This window comes from Centroberyx affinis, unplaced genomic scaffold (genome assembly GCF_046629955.1).
Source record: "Centroberyx affinis isolate AG114_WGS23_722 - 3 ecotype Tasmania unplaced genomic scaffold, CSIRO-AGI_Caff_v1 ptg002137l_1, whole genome shotgun sequence".
Lineage (NCBI taxonomy): Eukaryota > Metazoa > Chordata > Actinopteri > Beryciformes > Berycidae > Centroberyx > Centroberyx affinis.
Window position 1 is genome coordinate 52,322 of NW_027280458.1, and position 18,493 is coordinate 70,814.

Genomic DNA, 18,493 nt, shown 5'->3' on the forward strand with positions numbered 1-18,493 from the left:
ATTGTAAACTCCAAGAAATCAAGAAATGTGTGTGTGTGTGTCTAGATGTAGAGAAATGAATACCTGGCAAAGTGAAAGTGATTTTAGGTTGTAAACAGTACCAGTGTCTGACAGTGTCTGATTATCTGATCATCTGAAGGGAGGGCCTTACATTGTTTTGAATGCAGGAAATGACCCAGAGTATATAACTAATATAACTAATGAGCATAGTTTCAGATTGCAGTCGTCCTCCAGAAGTGTCCATTCTCCATTACAGGTAAGAAAAGGTAGATAAGTTAAAATACTGAGGAGACGACTTCTCATCCTGAACGTCTCTTTGCAGCACAGTGTTTCTCAGGAGCCTGAGCAGGCTGTGGCATCCTCACTGTCCTGTCTGTAGCTATTTCACAAATGATTTTTATATTATTTCAATGCTTCGTATTGTAGTTCCTGTCTCTGAGATTATGTAAAGCAAGTTAAAAAGGCAGATATTAGTGTTTTATTATTTGTATGCCTGTGAAAATGAACTAAACCTGAATGTACTGGTTGTGGGAGGGCAGTAGACAGAAGTGAACTATTTGTCTTGTAGTGTAACTGAGCCAGTCTTCTGTAAACTGAGTCAATTAGATACATTTTATTTACGGACCTGTTACTGTGACAATATTTTATTTGCATGAAATAACAATGTTTTCCCTAGAGTATGTTTGTGAAGTTGTTCTTAAGATAAACTAGTTAGTGGCTCCAAATAGTAGTGAGAGGAAACTCTTTGAAAAATTAGAACTTCAATACCCAGAAATCTTGTGAGTCCAGCTTTCTCTGCTGCTGTTTAGGGGACACTTTGGATTTCACTCTGAAATTTCTATTTGTCACTTCATGGGTTCAGGGAAGAGTATTTACACAACACCAGAATGTAATTGGTGCAAACAGAGCAAATCTACAAGGTCTCAGCTAGTGGGGATGGGACGCTCTGCTCTGCTGCAGACACACTGTGGTTTAGGCTGATAAGACAAATCTGAATGTAACTCTTGATGCATCTGCCTGTCTGTGAAAAGAAGAGAAAATCTTATGAACACATATCAAGGGATTCTCTGTGCTCCGTCTGTCTGAACAGGTCGACACGCTGCAGTCATCATGGCTCGGCAGTGCACCATTGACATCAAAAATGAATGTACTAACTACATCCTTTCTAACCCCAGGTAGGTGTATATTTTTTTTCAAAATGTTTTCTCTCTCACATTAACATAAATTGTTCCCAAATATCCTCAATTCATTAAGATTCTCCTGCTGTTTCTATGAATAGGATGTACCTTGATAGCGGACGTTGTGTCAGTCCTTTGCCGATCACTCTTGGCCCTTCTGCATCGGGGAGTGTGCAGTTCACCAAGATTCCTTTCTCAATGGCGGGATGTGTTGGCGTCATCACTTATGATCTTATCAATAATCGTACCAGCCAGCTCACTGAGAAGATGGCTGTCATGTTCCATGTGCCCTTTAACTATACCTTTTACTCAAACTGGTATGCAGTGGGAATCTTTGACATGAGCAAAAACTCTGAGAAGAAGCTTTATAGTGAGATGTATTACAATGAAGAGCTAAGGTCCTTCATCAGAAGCACAGCAGGTGGCACTGGTCTGACTTATGAAAGTCATGATGTTACCATCAAGGCCACAATGACAAAAACTCCTGATTCTGTCATAACGGTGCAATTGAAGAACACACCAAATGAGTGAGTCAGAAATGCATTCAGCTTTACACTTGTATTTCCAACATGATTCTGCTTTCCATTTTTAGAATTTATGATTTATGATTCTAACAGTCTGGGCTGATAGAATATGATGTCAGAGCATCACATTGATCTGGGAAAACCTGATTTGTCTGTCTGTCTGTCTGCTTTACTGTATTATCCCATTGCTTCTACGTTCTGTAATGAATTCCCACAAGAGGATCCTCCTCAGAAACTGAAAAATATGAGTTGATGTGACACATGATGATGCATCTGACAAAATAATTTGCATCTGACACAGATTTTTCTCCTGAGCAGTATCAAGTATCAATAATATACTTTATAGATGTCTGTCTGCTTTACTGTATTATTCCATTGCTTCTATGTTCTGTAATGAATTCCCACAAGAGGATCCTCCTTAGAAACTGAAAAATGACAAAACCTGTTTGAGCCTGATACTTATTCTGTGATGTTCCCTGTAATGATATCTGTGATGCTGTGTGGCTTTATTTAGACTGAATGATGTAAAACACTGTGAGAGCGCCAAGACGATTTCCCTGATCAGTGCTGTGCTTCAAACCTTGTTTCAGAGTAAAATCTCAAATAAAACCACAGAATCAGTCTCTCTGTGTGTGTGTGTGTGTTTGTGCAAATAAAGTGTGTTTATTATTGTGTCTTTCATCACAGAACGGTCTGCCTAATCACCCGTTTGTCCTGTTGCCACTTGATTACATACAAAGAGTACAGAAAATATACTTGATTATAATTAGAAACTTCACTGCATATCCCTGGGACACAGACATTATGGTTAGCACCGTAAGGGTCCATAAAACAATCCAGCAGCATTCTCCAAAAAAACTGAAGTCGTTAGGGATCGATCTTTAGAGTTCTGAAAAGAGCAAAAAAAGAACAGAAGATCTTCTAGCTCTTGCAGTATACCCTAGGTCTCCTGAAGCCACAGCCAGTTGCAGTTATTCTTCAGCTGTGTATGGCTGTGCTGTTCTCCTGCACAGCTAAATGAAAGCTCTGGTGACAAGGGTATAGTCACAAAGAGGAGAATCTTCCCACGCTCGGTTTGTGTGAGCTGAACAACATTTCTGCAGTGATGAGATGTTTATTGCCGTTGTACTCGGATGAAATGCTAACAAAGATGAGAGCTGTGTGAGTGTTTGAATTTGAAACTGATAAAAATGATTATTACTTTTATAAAGTTGTATGCAGACTTTGCATTTGTGTAATAAATCTTCTAGCAAACATGTCTGGTGCCATCTTGGAGGTCCATAGGAGAATTGGCTGCAAATAAAGTGGCTAAATAAATAACTGTCTTGTCTTTAGCCCTAGTCTCTACTCCAAAACACTCGGAGTTGTAGCTTGAGAAGAGTCAGCTCAGTTAACCTGAACTAACTGTCCAGGCTCATTTAGCAAAGACGCTGATGTTTTTATAAGATTAATTTTTGGTATTTGATGATTTATTTGATAATTGACAGTGAAAAGCCACAGGAAGGAAAGAGATGGATGACATGTGATGAAGGTCCCAGGCCATCCCAAGATGTCACAATAACACAGTGTGCCTTAACCATCAGGTCACCTCCAATAGCAACTAATGTTAATGTTAACAATAGACTACAACATGCCACTACTAACGCTAGCTGCTACTAGCTACGTTAGCTAGTGTGCTAATCAGATGTGTTAACAACAAGACAGTGATGGTTAGCTGATATGGTCAGTGGCGGCCTAAGCTATGTTTCACCCGTTTCAGCTGAAACGGGCCCCGCCCTCCCAAAGGGCCCCCGACTGACATGCAAGCATTGAATAATTCACCCACTTTTTATATATATTGTGGCAAGCTGTGGTTACTTCAGTCAAAGATAACGCACCGGTCACCGTTTCAAAGCTAACAGCCAGCTTTAATTGTAGTTAGAACCAGCAGTTCAATATTCACAGCAAAACGGTAGGCGGGTCATTTCTTTCACTATGAACATTACTAACAGTGTCAACTAATACGAACTAGTAAATTATCAAACTAAAGCAAATACACATAATTAAAATAATCTATTCTCTCTATAAGCAATTATTTAGGGTTAAATAATCCTACCAGGCCAACAGTGCATGAATAACAGGCTTGACTGAGCTGTCCACGGTGCTGAAAGAGCGCAAAGCCCAATTCATTGTAAACAACCCTTATCTGTGTATATTTAATATATTGAAGTCATGACTACGCCTCCGTTTCCCTGTATATATTGTATTTTAGAAATTTCTAAAATACAATATATACTAGATATATAATAGATTTTAGAAATTCAGAATTTCTAAAATACAATATATACTAGATATATAATAGATTTTAGAAATTCAGAATTTCTAAAATACAATATATACTAGATATATAATAGATAAAACAACAACGAACTATAAGGTAGGCTATTTAAAAAAACATGACAGGCTCTTTCAATCATTGTAAAATTTACTGCATGGAATCCTTGGAATGCGCCATTACGCAGCGCCCAGCTCACGTTTCCTACAGCCGACCTTACAGTGTTATATAGTGTTAAATCATAGGAAATAAACAGTATGGATAGCATTTGCTAAATGTGAAATATTTGTAGATATATAATGAGCTCTGTCCTGTCTCTGTCTCTTTCAGTTTATCCACAGACAGAATATCTCAGGTTTCATGTCCAGGAGCTCTGTCTCATCACACTGTTGTTCTAAAGGTATGCAATCATATGTGAAATTACTTTACATGAAGTTTTGATTGCGCTGACTTGGTCAGTGGAAGAAAGGAGAAGGAGAGGGGGAGACTTCACATCTGTCTACCAACGCCCTGTAGCCCGTCATACTGGTGTAATTTGTGGGTATGTTGCAGGGAGAAGATTGAAAAAAATGTACTTTGGTACAATACTCATTTTTTAGAATTCTGAAAAGGCCGTTACTATTTTGCATGGTAACGTTGTGTGTGAGTGTTTGAGAGAGAGAGAGAGAGAGAGAGACGCATCTTACTATCTGAATAATGCGCCCTTTAAATAGCAGGAAAATATTGCGCCAGACTTTAGACCAGGTTTTTGTTGGTCAATGGCGCAATCGCTTTCTGCAGCCTCAAGATAGCAATGCGCCAGCAATGCGCCTGACCACACCTCATTTAAAGACCAACACGCCCATGGGCGCAAGTACATTTGCTATTTAAACAACGTGGGCGATGGGCGTGAAAATGACAACTGCGTTTCTATGTTGAGCTGTCCATGATGCTGAAAGTGCACATAATGCATTTAAGTTGAAGTCCGAAAATATACCATTATTGATGCAAACCAACTTGAATCCTCGCTTTTTTTCTCTTTTCTCTTTTCTGTTTTTTTTTCGTGCATTAGCTCTTGAGACAGGCCCCCAGATGCTTAAGGCTGCCTCTGGACATGGTGGATGGTCAGCTTAGCTTGCTAACCATAGTATCCCTATAGCTGACAAGCTGACATTGACACTAAATCAATCAAATGGATCAGTGATGAAATGATCAGTTCAGTCAAAAACAGCACAGAAATGAACTTGAGCTTGACCATGGACCAAGAAGCTACTGCTACTCCACAGTTCTCCTCAGTAATCTGTAGCATGACCAATTAGTGTTGGAGCAAAGTGATAATGGTAAATATAACTTCTGTTTTGATTAGCAAAGCTGCACAGACTGATGGGAAACGTCACATTCAACAGTTGGTGAAGCAGCTGTTATACAGGATAACACACCAAGTTTTTGGGAGATTTCCCTGTTAAGTTGTGATTACTGGGAATAGCACACACTTTGACACAGTGAAAGCGAAATGACAGTGAAAAGTGCTGAAACTCTGTTGAAACCATGACTCTGTCAATGCTTTGCCCGGCACCAATTGCACACTAAGCCGTCCCGGGGGGGGATCCCTATTTGCCTCAGCCCGCCCAAGGTTTCTTCCAAGTTTTCCTACTAAGGTTTTTCTTGGGAGTTTTTCCTTGTGTGCATTAGGGTCTAAGGCTGGGGTGCCGGGTAGGTTAGGCTGTAGAATAGGTAGATTGTTTGTCTTGCTACATCTGCTCTTGCCTACCTTGTGTTTTTCGCTGTTTGTCCTACATAATTTTGTTCACCATTGATTGTGTTTAGTTAGATCTAGCTAGACACATTCTCTGTAAAGTCCTCTGAGACATGCTTGTGATAAAGGGCTATATAAATAAACTTGACTTGACTTGAAACTCTAGCAAGGCAAACTCAGCTTACAAAGAGTGTGCCTGAGAACAGCACACATGTAAACACACTGAGTCGTCGCTGCAGCCAGTCGCAGTGTGAAACTGTCTGACTGACTGATGAATCAACTGGCTTTCATGTTAAAAAAAGGACTACAAAAGGACTATTTTGAACTTTGTCCCACCTGTCCACCCTATTTGTGACGCCTATGAAGGGGAAAGGAAGGACACACAGCACACATCAGACTGCACACACACCATGCATATAAAAAAGCATTCTACCATGATGTGCCTTCAGGCAGTGTGGCCCGCAGCAGGTTACAGCCACAGACATAGGCGATTCTAGGCTTTACCACCATGGGGTGCAAGGTTAAGAGAGACCAATTATTCATAACCTGGTCATAACTAGGCTACATGACGTCAATGCCTGTATATTGAGCTTTGGAAATGTTATAGCAGGATATGACAACACATTCTCACAACAACTCTGCATCACCAAACAAAACCACAAAATCAGCGCCAACACAGCATATCATCACAACAGTCATATAGGCCTAAGCCCATAATAATATCCCACAGCTGACAGGCCAAGCCAATATCAACCTTCGCATCGCAAATGCCAGCAACGCATTGCACGTGATGAGCAGCATATCACACTGATATTACATTTCAAGCACCAACCTCAGCACATAACCGACACAAATAACCATTATACACAAATGACCAAAGAATCAAAAGCAAATGGATCACAGCAGCATTAATGTATAAAATAAAATAAGTGCTTACCTCTAGATGGTAAATTGAAGTCTCCTGTTTTCCGTTGCTGCATATTTCTGGATGACTCTGTCAAAGTTGGTTTCCTGGGCCTTTTCTATTTGTAGTATTCCCAAATTGGAGACTCTTGTGTCAGTCATTGTGGTCCTCAGGTAAGTTTTAAGTTGCCTCAGTGTCGAGAAGCTCCGTTCAGCTGATGCAGATGTGACTGGTATGGTAAGAAATAGTCTATATAGCTCTTTCAGACTCACAAATGCATTCTGCAGTCCTTTTTCCCCAAAATATTTGAGCCTCCTTTCAAAGAGTGTCAGGCTGTCATCTTTGTGCTCCTCCTCTTTGACCATTGTGTTAAAAAGTCTGATCTCATTGTTTATGGTCTCTGCATCCATATTGTATGTCTGGCAAACAGTTTTTAAACTTGTGTCTGGTGGCACATCAGGAGAATTTACTACATCAGCAAGGCACTGAAGAACATGCATGTGTTGGGCTTTGATAGGGGCAGGTTTGGTTATTAGCAATTAATAATTAATAATTATGGAATTATTAATTATTCATAAAATTATTGACGGGAGTCAATATTACGGGGCACCACCCTGGAATCAGAGACCAATAACCGTACCTTTAATTCAGTCTCAAAATGGCTGTTCACCCCCAAATGACAGTGTTCGAGTACCACTGTACATTTATGAGTGAACAGTGAAGGGTGAATTCGTACACAGGCCCTCACAACCAGCAGTTACCACAACATATATGCATAAGAAATCACAGACAACTTCTCTTTAAAGGTATAGCAGTGTTTATTTACTTTAGCAATATTAATTAATAATCAATAATACTTCAGTCAATCAACTACTATTACACAACTACAACTATGGATCTAAACTAGCAAGCATAGAAGACATAAACAGTGTATGGCATGTAGGGAGTTGTATGTGTATGTGTGTATGTGTAAAAGGAAGAAGAGAGAGAGGGAGAGAGAGCAAGATGGCGGACGTGACCACGTGGGTGGGACGTCTCGCGAGAGTTCAAGATGGCGGCCATGACCGCACAGTTTGAACAAAGAGGAGTTTTGGAATCAAGATGGGGTTGGAGTTAGGCAGCTAAAACCAACACCATCTACTCCTCAGGTAGCGGTGGATGTGCAATGAGATGTGGGTATGTGGGTTAGTAAGAGAGAGAGAGAGAATAGAGGGGAGCACTCGCCGTCTAAAGCACCAATAATAGCCTTTTACCACACAGAAACTCGGGATACAACTGGGAAGTAGTACACCGGGTTACTGGTCTTTGAGCTAGTAAAATGCAATATATTGGCTCTCTATGTGGCGATAAACACAATTGCAAGCCCAGTGACATGCAATGGCACACATTCAGCTTCAAAACATTACAATCAAATCAAGCAGCAAGCTTAATGATAGGTTTCACAGCAGGATAATATGGACACGGCGGTCCAATGTGCTTCCCAATACGCACAACAGTAGCTTCTGATCAGTAAAGCTTAAATAACACACCTATACTAGTCTCTGCCCAGAACCAAAGCCTCTTACTTGGGAAAATCACTCTTGAGTGATTTGGTGTGTGTTTTCGTCAGGTCGAGCCGGTGGGGTTCTCCAGGCGGGTCGGCGCGGCGAGACCGTTATTTCTCCTCGCACAGAGCAACGGTCAGCTGGCTTTCTTCGTAGGCAGTGAAGGATTTTAGCCAGGAGTTGACTTGATGGAAGAAATGTGCTCTTGCGTTGTCTTCTTGGAGGGAAGGAGTGTCCTCCGCTGTAGTCTCTTCCAGTCCACTTCTGCAGGTCGGCTGCGCGCACTGGTTACTCATACAGATGCGCGCAAAGAGTTAGATTGCTGGATACACAAACAACTAATCTAAACCTTCTGGATCCAAATAGTGTTATGGCAAACACTAAACAGTCTGGGCTCGTCCAGCGAGTTGAAGACTGTGCCTCGGCTTAAACAAAAGAACAGTTTGAACGTGTACCACCTTGTATAGCAACAGAGTCGCAAGAAGGGGCGATGTGGAAAGGTAGCTCCTGGAATTTATATCATCCTTGACGTCATGGGGGATCCCGGGGCTCGCCCGAGTCTCGTCCAATGAGAGACCGGAGTTTGAATTCCAGCCAGTTCACACCTAGGTGTGAACTTCAGGGCCAGTTGGAATTTTTGGCGCTGCTTTTTACTTTGTCTGAGATCAAGCCCAGCGGGTGGGCTAGAGTTTAGGCTTTTGGTTTTCTTGTTAGGCCGCAGATGCTGGCCCTATTGTCTTAATTAGTTTTCTTTTGTTTCACCTTATGGCGTGGCCCAACACATGTCATTCTCAGAGAATCGATCATGGAGCTGTTGTGTGAGCGTGTCAAGTGTTCTGTACAGTATCACACACCTGTAATAGTCCTCTGCCCTCTCAAACGTTGTCTTGGCACCGCCACCCAGTCTTGCAGGTATGCCTTTGTGTGGCACAGTGGGACTGGCAAACCCGTTCTTGTCACATATCTGGCTGACATGCAAATATTTTTTGTGCAAAAGCATCTCCTCTCATCTCTTGTATAGTCTTCACTGTGGCTTTGACCATGTGCTGCGCTGTGTCAAAGTTGAAGTTTTTCCTTTGTAGCATTTTGGACAGCGTATCTGTAATCACAAGCTAGACAATAAATGAAGCTGAAATCTTGCATACTCATCATCAACAGATGATGTACCTCGACACCAACTTCGGTACCTGGCTATTTCTGACAGCGCAGCTATGATCTCCTCAAAGTTTTCAAGCACAGCCTTGATAGCTTCCACCCGACAAGTCCAACGTGTGTCACTGAGAGACTTGAGGGTTCTCACTCCACCTGCAAACTCTTTGGCAGCTGTCTCGTTTAGAGTCCGTGAAGCGACCCCCTTGTATGGACCTCTCATGCTTGCTGCCCCGTCATAGCATTGGCCTCTGAGAGATGACAGATCCAGGCCCAAAGTCTCTAAGGTATCCTTAATCAAGGCCGCCAGTGATCCACCATCGGTTTGGTTAGTTCGATAAAAGCCTATGAATCGCTCGTTGACTGTGAAGGCGTGAGATTCATAACAAACAATTAGAGCAACTTGCTCGTGCCTGGATAGATCCATGCTTTCGTCTGCAATAACTGAAAAGATACATGCATCCTTCACTTCTTGTACTATTGCCTCCAAAACCTGTCGAACCATTATATCAAGAATCTCATTTTGCGATTCATTATTCACATATGTGTAGAATTTCTCTCTTTTGGCAAAGATTTGCTCATTATCTTTAGCACGAAGTTTCATGAGTTCTCTCAGATTTCCCTGGTTAGTAGAGTCCTTGCTCTCATCGTGTACACGCAAAGGGATCCCCTGACGAGCACAGAACAAAATACTCTGCCTCTGGCTGTCTAGTTGTCCTGCTACGCTGCCCTTCTCTAGAGACTGCATAAATCCCTTCCATTTCGTGGTAGCATCAAGTGGGTAGATCGTTTACTATGGTCTCGAAATGTTGCAGTTGCTTTGTGCCATGCCTGAAACCCCTTGGTCCTAAACGCAGGCTCGTAATGCTCCAGACCAAATGCCCGGCAAGGGAAACAGAAAGCCCGATCGTCTCGAACACTGTATTCCAGAAAGGCGAACTCCGTGTACCATTCCTTACGGAACTTACGTGCTGGCAACTTGTCGTTCATGGACTTGGTCGGGAAATCAACGACAGGCTGATACGGCCCAGATGTCAGATGTTGAAGCGCCTTCTCCAGCTGCGCTAGTCGCCGATGCTGTGGTAGGCGTACTATTTGTCTTCTCTTCATTATTATTGCCGGCGGCTGCTGCTGCTTCTGTGGCAATGCCATGGTCTTGGCTCTCGGTGTTGACGCAGTCATTTTCATTTGTGTCCGTCTTGTTTTTCTTAGAGAAAAACTGATCAATTGTTTTGTTTCCCCTTTTCGACATTCTTGAACTAGCCGAGCTAACGCAAGACAAACGGAAGGTGACCGTTGTTGTACGTAGCGTGGGTCATGTGTTGAAGAGTTGAGAGGTCATTGTGCAGCTTTACTTTATCCAGATACATGATCTAGAAATTTGCATTAAATAATGTTGAATACAATGAAATATAGATAAGTACGGCAGAAAAAACAAACATTTTTTTATTTGATTTTTTAAAATAGTTTAGATGTAGAAATGTCAATGTTTTCATCTGACCACTAGGGGGTGCAATTGCACCCCTTGCACCCCGGTAAAATCGCCACTGGGAGTCTGGCAGTGCAGTGGAACAACAGATAAAGAGGTAGAACTGAATACTGAGTGGGAATACCTGAAAATAGTTCTGAGCCTCGTGGGGAATGAAAATAGTTCCTCTACTGTACTGCAAAGTCCTCCATTATTCAACATTCTGTTGTAAAAAACTAAACCTTGCTCTGAGGTCTTTAAGCTTTGACTTTGTCTCTTTGGATTGCTTGAACCTGACACACACAGAGTATTGAAGTTACTGAGAATGGTTCATAACGAGCGGCACCAGATTCACAGACAAAAACAAAAAACATGTCTGATGCGGGGGGGGATCTCTTTCATTTGCACTGAAAGAGATTTCCTTCGATACTTATGCCGCTTTTCCACCGCATGGTACCGGCTCGACTCGACTCGCCTTTTTTGGTTTTCCACTGGGCAATACCAGGTACCAGGTCCCATACTACCTAGTACCTGGTACTTTTTTTCATGGCACCTCCGTCGAGGTTCCAAGCGAGCTGAGGCAATACCAAAAGGTGACGTGAAATAACTGCAGACTACTGATTGGTCAGAGAGAATCGTCATTGCGACACGGGCTACTGCTAACGTTAGCTACCAGGTTAGCTTACCCTCTTGCGTCACCTCGAGCAACCAGAGAGCAGTCTGTTGTCTCGCTGCCTTAAGCCTCTTCTGAAATAAAATCTGTTTCCTTGCTGTGATACCGAAAATCAAGAACACCATCCCTTCGATATCCTCCATTGTTGCTGTGTGTGTCACGTTTCATGCGGCGTCGCGGCGTCGCTATAACGACCAGTTGTGGGGGGTGGGGCACATTGAGGGGGTACACTGTAATAAGTGCTACATCCATCATGTAGGTTTAATATACTTTAAATAGTTGTGATCTAGTTTATTTTATTTGTTTTATCCTAAAAAGTATCAATATACTTTCCATTTACTTAAAATGTGTCAGTATATATACAACAATATATTTTAAATAAAACTATCACAATTTATTTGAGTAGTTATGTCTATGTGATTGTTGTGTACATGAAATATTATAAAAGTGAATTGACATACACAATTTATTAGAGTAGATATGTCGATGTGGTTGCTGTGTTCATGTAACGTAATAAAAAAAAGTTGAAATTATCACTTTTCCCCTGATGCTTTGTGCTGCAACGTGGCTGGTCTGGGCGGGACAGGTCACTTTACCTGGGCAGATATCTGCGGGTTGGCACTACAGCCTATTCTGTTCGCCGCTGCAGTATATTAAGTATCCTGGATAAAGCGGTAAGTTGAGCAATTTTAGCCGAATTATTGGTGATGTAAAGTCGTGCTAAACCGATGACTTGAGAGGTCCCGTTCAGCAGCTAACGTTATCTAAGCAAATCTGTAGCTAGCTGCCCTGCACACATGGCAAGCTAAGTTAGCAGCCCGGTGCTAACCAACGTGATCCTGTAAGCAACGGCCGGAAATCGACCACGGTTCTGTCACCGTACTTAACGCAACCTAACGTTACACTGAAAACAGAAACCCGAAGCGAAGCCCGTAACATTTAATTTAGGCTAAGCCAAGCCGATTTAAGTGAGATTCAATACAGACAGGCTACAGACATGCTAGCTAAACTATGCCTTATTAGCTAAGTTATCACGTTTCAGTCAGAGTGAGTTTTATGCACTTGCGCTCTTCATTATGTCTGCCATCTCGCTTCCCTTGTTTTGCCTCCAAGCAGGAAACTTGGTGTGTGGCCGTACACGAAATTAGAACCATAGACGGTTAGATAAAACCCCTAGACAAAAGACGCTAACGCTAACGCTAGTTAATGATAAAACTAGCTAATGTCAATTTACTGTAAATTAGCTGTAGCTGACTGTCTGATGTCGAGTGTTGTGGGATTGAAACTATTAAAGTTATTACTTAAGTAAGTCATTACATTTACCACTGATGCCTGCAGAAACTTTTTAACCATATTCTAACATGCTTTTTTCATGCTTTTTTTCAGTCTGGATTCATCAAACTACAGATACAGGTAAGAGGAACTTGAGATTGATTAAGCTCTTGGTATCCAAGTGGGCACTAGTACCTAATTTGCCAATAGAGCAATTACAGCTATATATATATTCCCAAATAAGTAAAACATGGGTAAAATAGCAAAAAATAGTCTGGGCTCCATAAGGTTACATTTTAATTCTAAAGACTAATAGTTTTTATGTGTACCAACCACTACTAGAAGGCAGATGTGATCATTATAGTAGATTTATTGCTACCTAACCTAAAGCAAACTGTTAATAAAATCAGGTAGTTGCGTAACCTACAGTGCTTATTTGAATAAGAAAAAAATTGATTAGTGAAAAAATACATTTTAAACTTCATCTTAAAGGCAGACTGTGCAGTTTCAAAGGGGAGGGCCCCCACCTTGTTATGATCTGGTAAAGAATGATGAATGCCACTAAATTCTCAAAAGAATAGAACTTAGAAATGCCTCAGGAGTTCAGGACAAGTCTTTTACCCCATCATAACCCAAATTATAAGAGCTTATCGCTCCATTGTTTTTATTTTTTGTGAGCTTTTGACATCAAAACATTAGATTCAAGGCATTTAAAAGTGTTAAATTAATTCTATGGGTTATTAGTCTTGGCATGAACCTGAGGGGTTTTATGCTTTTATCAGTCTCATCCGTAACATTAGTAAACAAAGTGGTGTGCCTTCCCATTTGAAGCTGCAAAGTCTGCCTTTAAAACGCATTAAATACAACTCTCATAACTGTGGGTTATATGAGAGTTGATAATCAATCATAGGGCTGGGCGATATGGACCAAAAATCATATCTCGGTATATTCAGGCTGAATGGTGATACACAATATATATCTCGGTATTTTCTACGAAGTGGGCTAAATGTTCAGTTGTAAGTAGGGCTGGGCGATATGGACAAAATCAAATATCACAATATTTTTGACCAAATACCTCTATCGATATTGCGACAATATTGTAGGGATGACTATTGGTGCTTTCACAAAATATTTACACAATGAGATTTTTGATAAATAATCATCAGTAATGTGAATATAATGACTAAGCAGGTAAAGGCAAATAATAGAACTGCTAGAAAAGTCTGGTAAGTTCAGAAAATTACATCACTTTACTGTAATGCAGCCTTTAAAACCAGGAAAAGACAACACTTATGCCATATCACGATATTACGATATCCAAATTCTAAGACTAGTCTAGTCTCATATCACGATATTGATATAATATTGATATATTGCCCAGCCCTAATCAATCAGTTGATAACTGATAAGCAACTGATAGAGTAGGATTATCATATTTGTTGAACGGGTAGTGTGTTTGATGGAGATTGGCGTAAGATGTAATCAATATGAAATGTCTATTAATTTGCCTTCCATTTTCTCTCTAATTTATGTTGGTATAGGTAAAAATGAGTTCGCCATGCAAAAGATGCAGTGAGGTTTTACCTACCAGAAGTGACATTTTGAAACATTACAGACTACATCATGGAACCTTTGGCCATAGTCATTCATTAACCTGTATATACTTGGAATGTCCATGCTCTTTCAAAACCTGGAGTAGTCTGCACACGCATTTATCTCAATGCCATGTGGAAAGTCAGACACGAAGACCTGAGGCTATCCTGTCTTTTACATGCCTGGTGTGTAGGACACAAGGGTTTCCAACAGGGAGAGAATATTTTGAACATGTTGGCCGTCACCTTAAAAGTAATGAGACTGTTGACTGTGTGTTTGAAGGATGCAATTTTCAAACCAATATTTATGGAACATTTAAAGCACACAAAAACAGAAAGCACACACCTCATACTGCAAGTGATTTTAAAGGAACTGTTCTTTTGGAAAAGTAAAATGTGGAACCAACTTTTGAACTTGATAACTCTGAAGCCGCTCAGGATGAGAATGTTGATGATGATAGTGGAGAAGGAACCAGCTCAGATGCACATTCTTTGGAAAAGGACGACAGGCACTTAATTGTAGACCATATAGCTTCTTTCCTGCTTAAATTGGAAAGTGTGCATAATGTTACAAACAGGTGTATTGATGAATTAGTAGATGAGCTGCAGTTTGTGTCATCAGCATCCATACCAATTATCAGAGACATTGTTGAATCACACTTAAAGAAGAATAATTGTGCCATTGATAACACCATTGTCACATCCTTAGTTGAGGAATTAAACAACTCCAGCCCTATAAGCACGGCTTTTGATGAGGCTGGTCCTCTGTCATCAGCTTTCAAGAGAAGACAGTATTTCATACAAAGGTTTAATGTTGTGGGGCCAGTTGAATATATTCTCAATCCAAATGAAAAGAAGAGTTTTCAATATGTTCCGATTCTTGAATCCTTGAAACAAATTTTGAGCAACGATGATATCAGGGAAAAGTTCCTCACAGATGATGGATGCACAAGTATTCCTACACAGTACAGATCATTCCATGATGGTGCCATTTATAGAGAGAGTGATTTTTATTCTGAAGAGAGTAGAATCTCTATATTCCTATATGTAGATGATTTTGAGGTATGTAATCCCTTAGGAACATCCCAAAAGAAACATAAGATAACCTCTCTATACTGGATATTGGTAGATATCCCGTCCTGTTTTCGGTCCACTCTCACTTCAGTGCATCTTGCACTTTTGTGCAAAGCTGATGATATTAAAAGATTTGGCTACGCAGAGGTTCTCAAGCCACTGTTAGATGACATTGCTACACTGGAACAAGATGGTATTTTGATTCCTGTCCTTGGGAAAACTGTCAAAGGGACTGTTTATTGTGTAGTGGCTGACAATCTTGGAGCACATTCAATTGCTGGCCTTGTTGAAAATTTCTCAGGACCATACATTTGTAGGTTCTGTCTAGGAGAGCACTCTGAATTTCAAGAAAAGGAAGTGAGATCAGGTGCTTTTCCCATCCGGACAAAGGAGGATTATTCTGTTCATGTTCAGACTGTACAGGAAAACCCTGCATTAACCCATTGCTTTGGTGTGAAAAGGCCTTGCCCGTTGACAGAGAAATTGAGCCATTTTCACTCGGTTGAAGGCTATCCGCCTGATATTTTGCACAACGTTTTTGAGGGGATTATTCCCATGGAATTAGCACTGTGCATTAGTGATTTCATAGCCAAAAGATATGTCAAACTTGAAGAGCTTAACAACACAATCAAATAATTTCCCTACAAGTGGGCAGATAAGACAGACTGTCCACAGGCCATTCCCATTACATTCTCCACTCGAAGAAGTATTGGAGGAAATGCCCATGAAAATTGGACCCTCATCAGGCTGCTCCCACTAATGATAGGACACAAGATACCATTGAATGATCCAGCATGGAATGTAATTATGTGTCTTAAAGACATAGTTGAACTTGTGGTAGCTCCAACCCAAACTGAAGCATTGTATGTCATATCTTGACACAAAGATTTCTGAGCACCGACTCAGATTACTGGCAGTGTTTCCTCAGGTGAAGTTGATTCCCAAACACCACTTCCTAGAGCACTATCCAGCCCTCATGAAAGTGTTTGGACCTCTCATTGAATTTTGGACGATGCGATTCGAGGCAAAACATCTTTATTTCAAACAAATTGTGAGGCATACAGGAAATTTCAGAAATATAACATTTTCCCTTGCAACTAAGCATCAGTTGACAATTGCACACCATTTGCACGCAACTACAACAGCTCCCACTTTAAGTACTGCCAGAGTATCCCTAGTGCCTGTAGCTGTTTTGCATACAAATGTACAAGAAGCAATAAGAAGAGTGTCTCCAGGTCAGACTAGTGTACATCTTTCCACCACTGTGTCACTTTATGGAACTACATACTCAAAAGGCGTGATTTTGGCCTATGGGTCTACTGCAGGACTCCCAGACTTTGTTGAAGTTCTTCAGATAGTAATTCTCAGAGACAAGGTCCATTTTATTGCTAAAGTATTAATTTCGTGGTATGATGAGCACTTTCGAGGATTTGAGCTGGAGAATACAGAGCTTGTAGTTTTTGTGGGAAGGATCTCACTGACGTATGTCCATTATCAGACTACAAGGTTGGAGGAAGGCGTATGGTGATGCTGAAGCACCATATCTGTCTGGAATAGTAGGTAATGTTTGGTGTAATAATTCAAGTTCATTCATCTTTTTAAGGCTACATCATCAATATGGATGCAGCTGTGAAGTTTCGAGTCATCCTGGATCATGAAATAAAGAAACTTTGTCTTCCTGGAATACCACGTACAGTGCACGAGTTGGAAGCAGCAGTAAAGCAAGCATTTGGGATCTCGGGGGACATAAGCATCCAGCACGAAGACCCGGATTTCAGTGACTTCATTACATTAAGTTCAACTGATGACCTGAAAGATAAGGACACACTGAAGATAGTGTACATACCACCACCTGCTATAATTTTTATTAATGTTGACTTTCCCGAGCTCTCGACAGCAGATTGCTCTGTCTCTGAATCAGTGCCAGAAGATGACATTGTGTCTCAACCATCAACATCCAATGACTCCACCTCTGCAGAATGTGATGACACTGTAGTAGGACTCAGTCCCCGTACCCCTGGAATGCACAAGCCGTGGCCTACTGAGTTTCCTGTTCCAAAGTTTTCATATAACACTGAAGTAGCACTTCAAAAAGGCCATGAAAATTACCTCAGAGATGGTTCCCTTTTGTGCAAAGACAAGTTTTACCCTGGTGTTAAGTCCAACATTCTGGAGTGTTTAGCTGAGCTCATCTTTCCTTACACTCCCTACCCAAATGATGCACAGCGGTGTGCAGTTGCAGAGGCTCTCATAAAACAGCACCCATGTTTGAAGGAACCAGGCTCTTTCAATGGTCTCTATGGATGGCAACAGAGCCTGAAGTATAAAATAGGAAATTACCGAAGCAAACTTCGAATGCATGGGATTCCAGAACTCTTGGTTAACTCTCTAAAGCACAAATCTTCTGAAGACAAGAAACCAGCTAAGAATGTAAAAAAAAGCAAGGAAAGCCGAGGTGAACTACCTTCCCCCTCATCCTGTAGGGGAAACAGAAGAGTCCCTTGAGAGTGTCAGGCTGGAGTTGATCTCTGAGACCAAGAAAAAGAATAATGGCAGAGTTATAAATGAGATGATGTCAAGAACCTTTAGTTTCAGAAGACAGGAGATTGTAGGTCAAGCCCCAAGTGTTGCAGATCTCCTAGAGAGATGGCCTGCCCTCTTTGAACCATCACAGGTAAGCTAAAATCGGCAAAGCTAAGGAGCTAAAATCAAATCCTTGGTCATGTACAGGTATGGCTGAAGAATTTAGTAATCAGTTAGTGCAATATGCATTTAGTCAATAATATGTTTTTCAAATTTTACTTCACAAACCTTTCCTCATCAGATTCTGCTTTTTTACGCTGTATCATGTTCAGGTGTTGGAATTTCACATTGCTCGATTATGGTAAATGGTGAAGGGACTGCATTTCTGTAGCGCTTTTCTAGTCTACCAACATCTAAAGTGCTTTACAACATATGCCTCCCATTCATACACACATTCATACACTGATGAAAGAGGCTGCCATTCAAAGGTTTTAACCTGCTCATCAGGAGCGGTTAGAGGTTCAGTGTCTTGTTGAAGAATGC

The 18,493-nt window shown here is 41.0% G+C and overlaps 1 protein-coding gene across 1 annotated transcript; it reads left to right on the forward strand.

Annotated features, from left to right (window-relative positions):
* Positions 1-230: 230 nt before the first annotated feature.
* Positions 231-2,325, forward strand: LOC139654697 (DELTA-sagatoxin-Srs1a-like). Its single transcript, XM_071531841.1, has 3 exons — positions 231-256; positions 1,091-1,175; positions 1,280-2,325. The coding sequence occupies exons 2-3, from the start codon at positions 1,111-1,113 to the stop codon at positions 1,707-1,709; spliced, it is 495 nt and encodes a 164-aa protein (XP_071387942.1). The 5' UTR covers positions 231-256; positions 1,091-1,110; the 3' UTR covers positions 1,710-2,325.
* Positions 2,326-18,493: the final 16,168 nt, after the last annotated feature.

Excerpts from the sequence above, each read along its gene's own strand:
- LOC139654697 (XM_071531841.1), top strand. The coding sequence starts at position 1,111 with ATGGCTCGGCAGTGCACCATTGACATCAAAAATGAATGTACTAACTAC. Across the intron at positions 1,176-1,279 it reads TACATCCTTTCTAACCCCAG|GATGTACCTTGATAGCGGAC; the intron begins GTAGGTGTATAT and ends TTCTATGAATAG.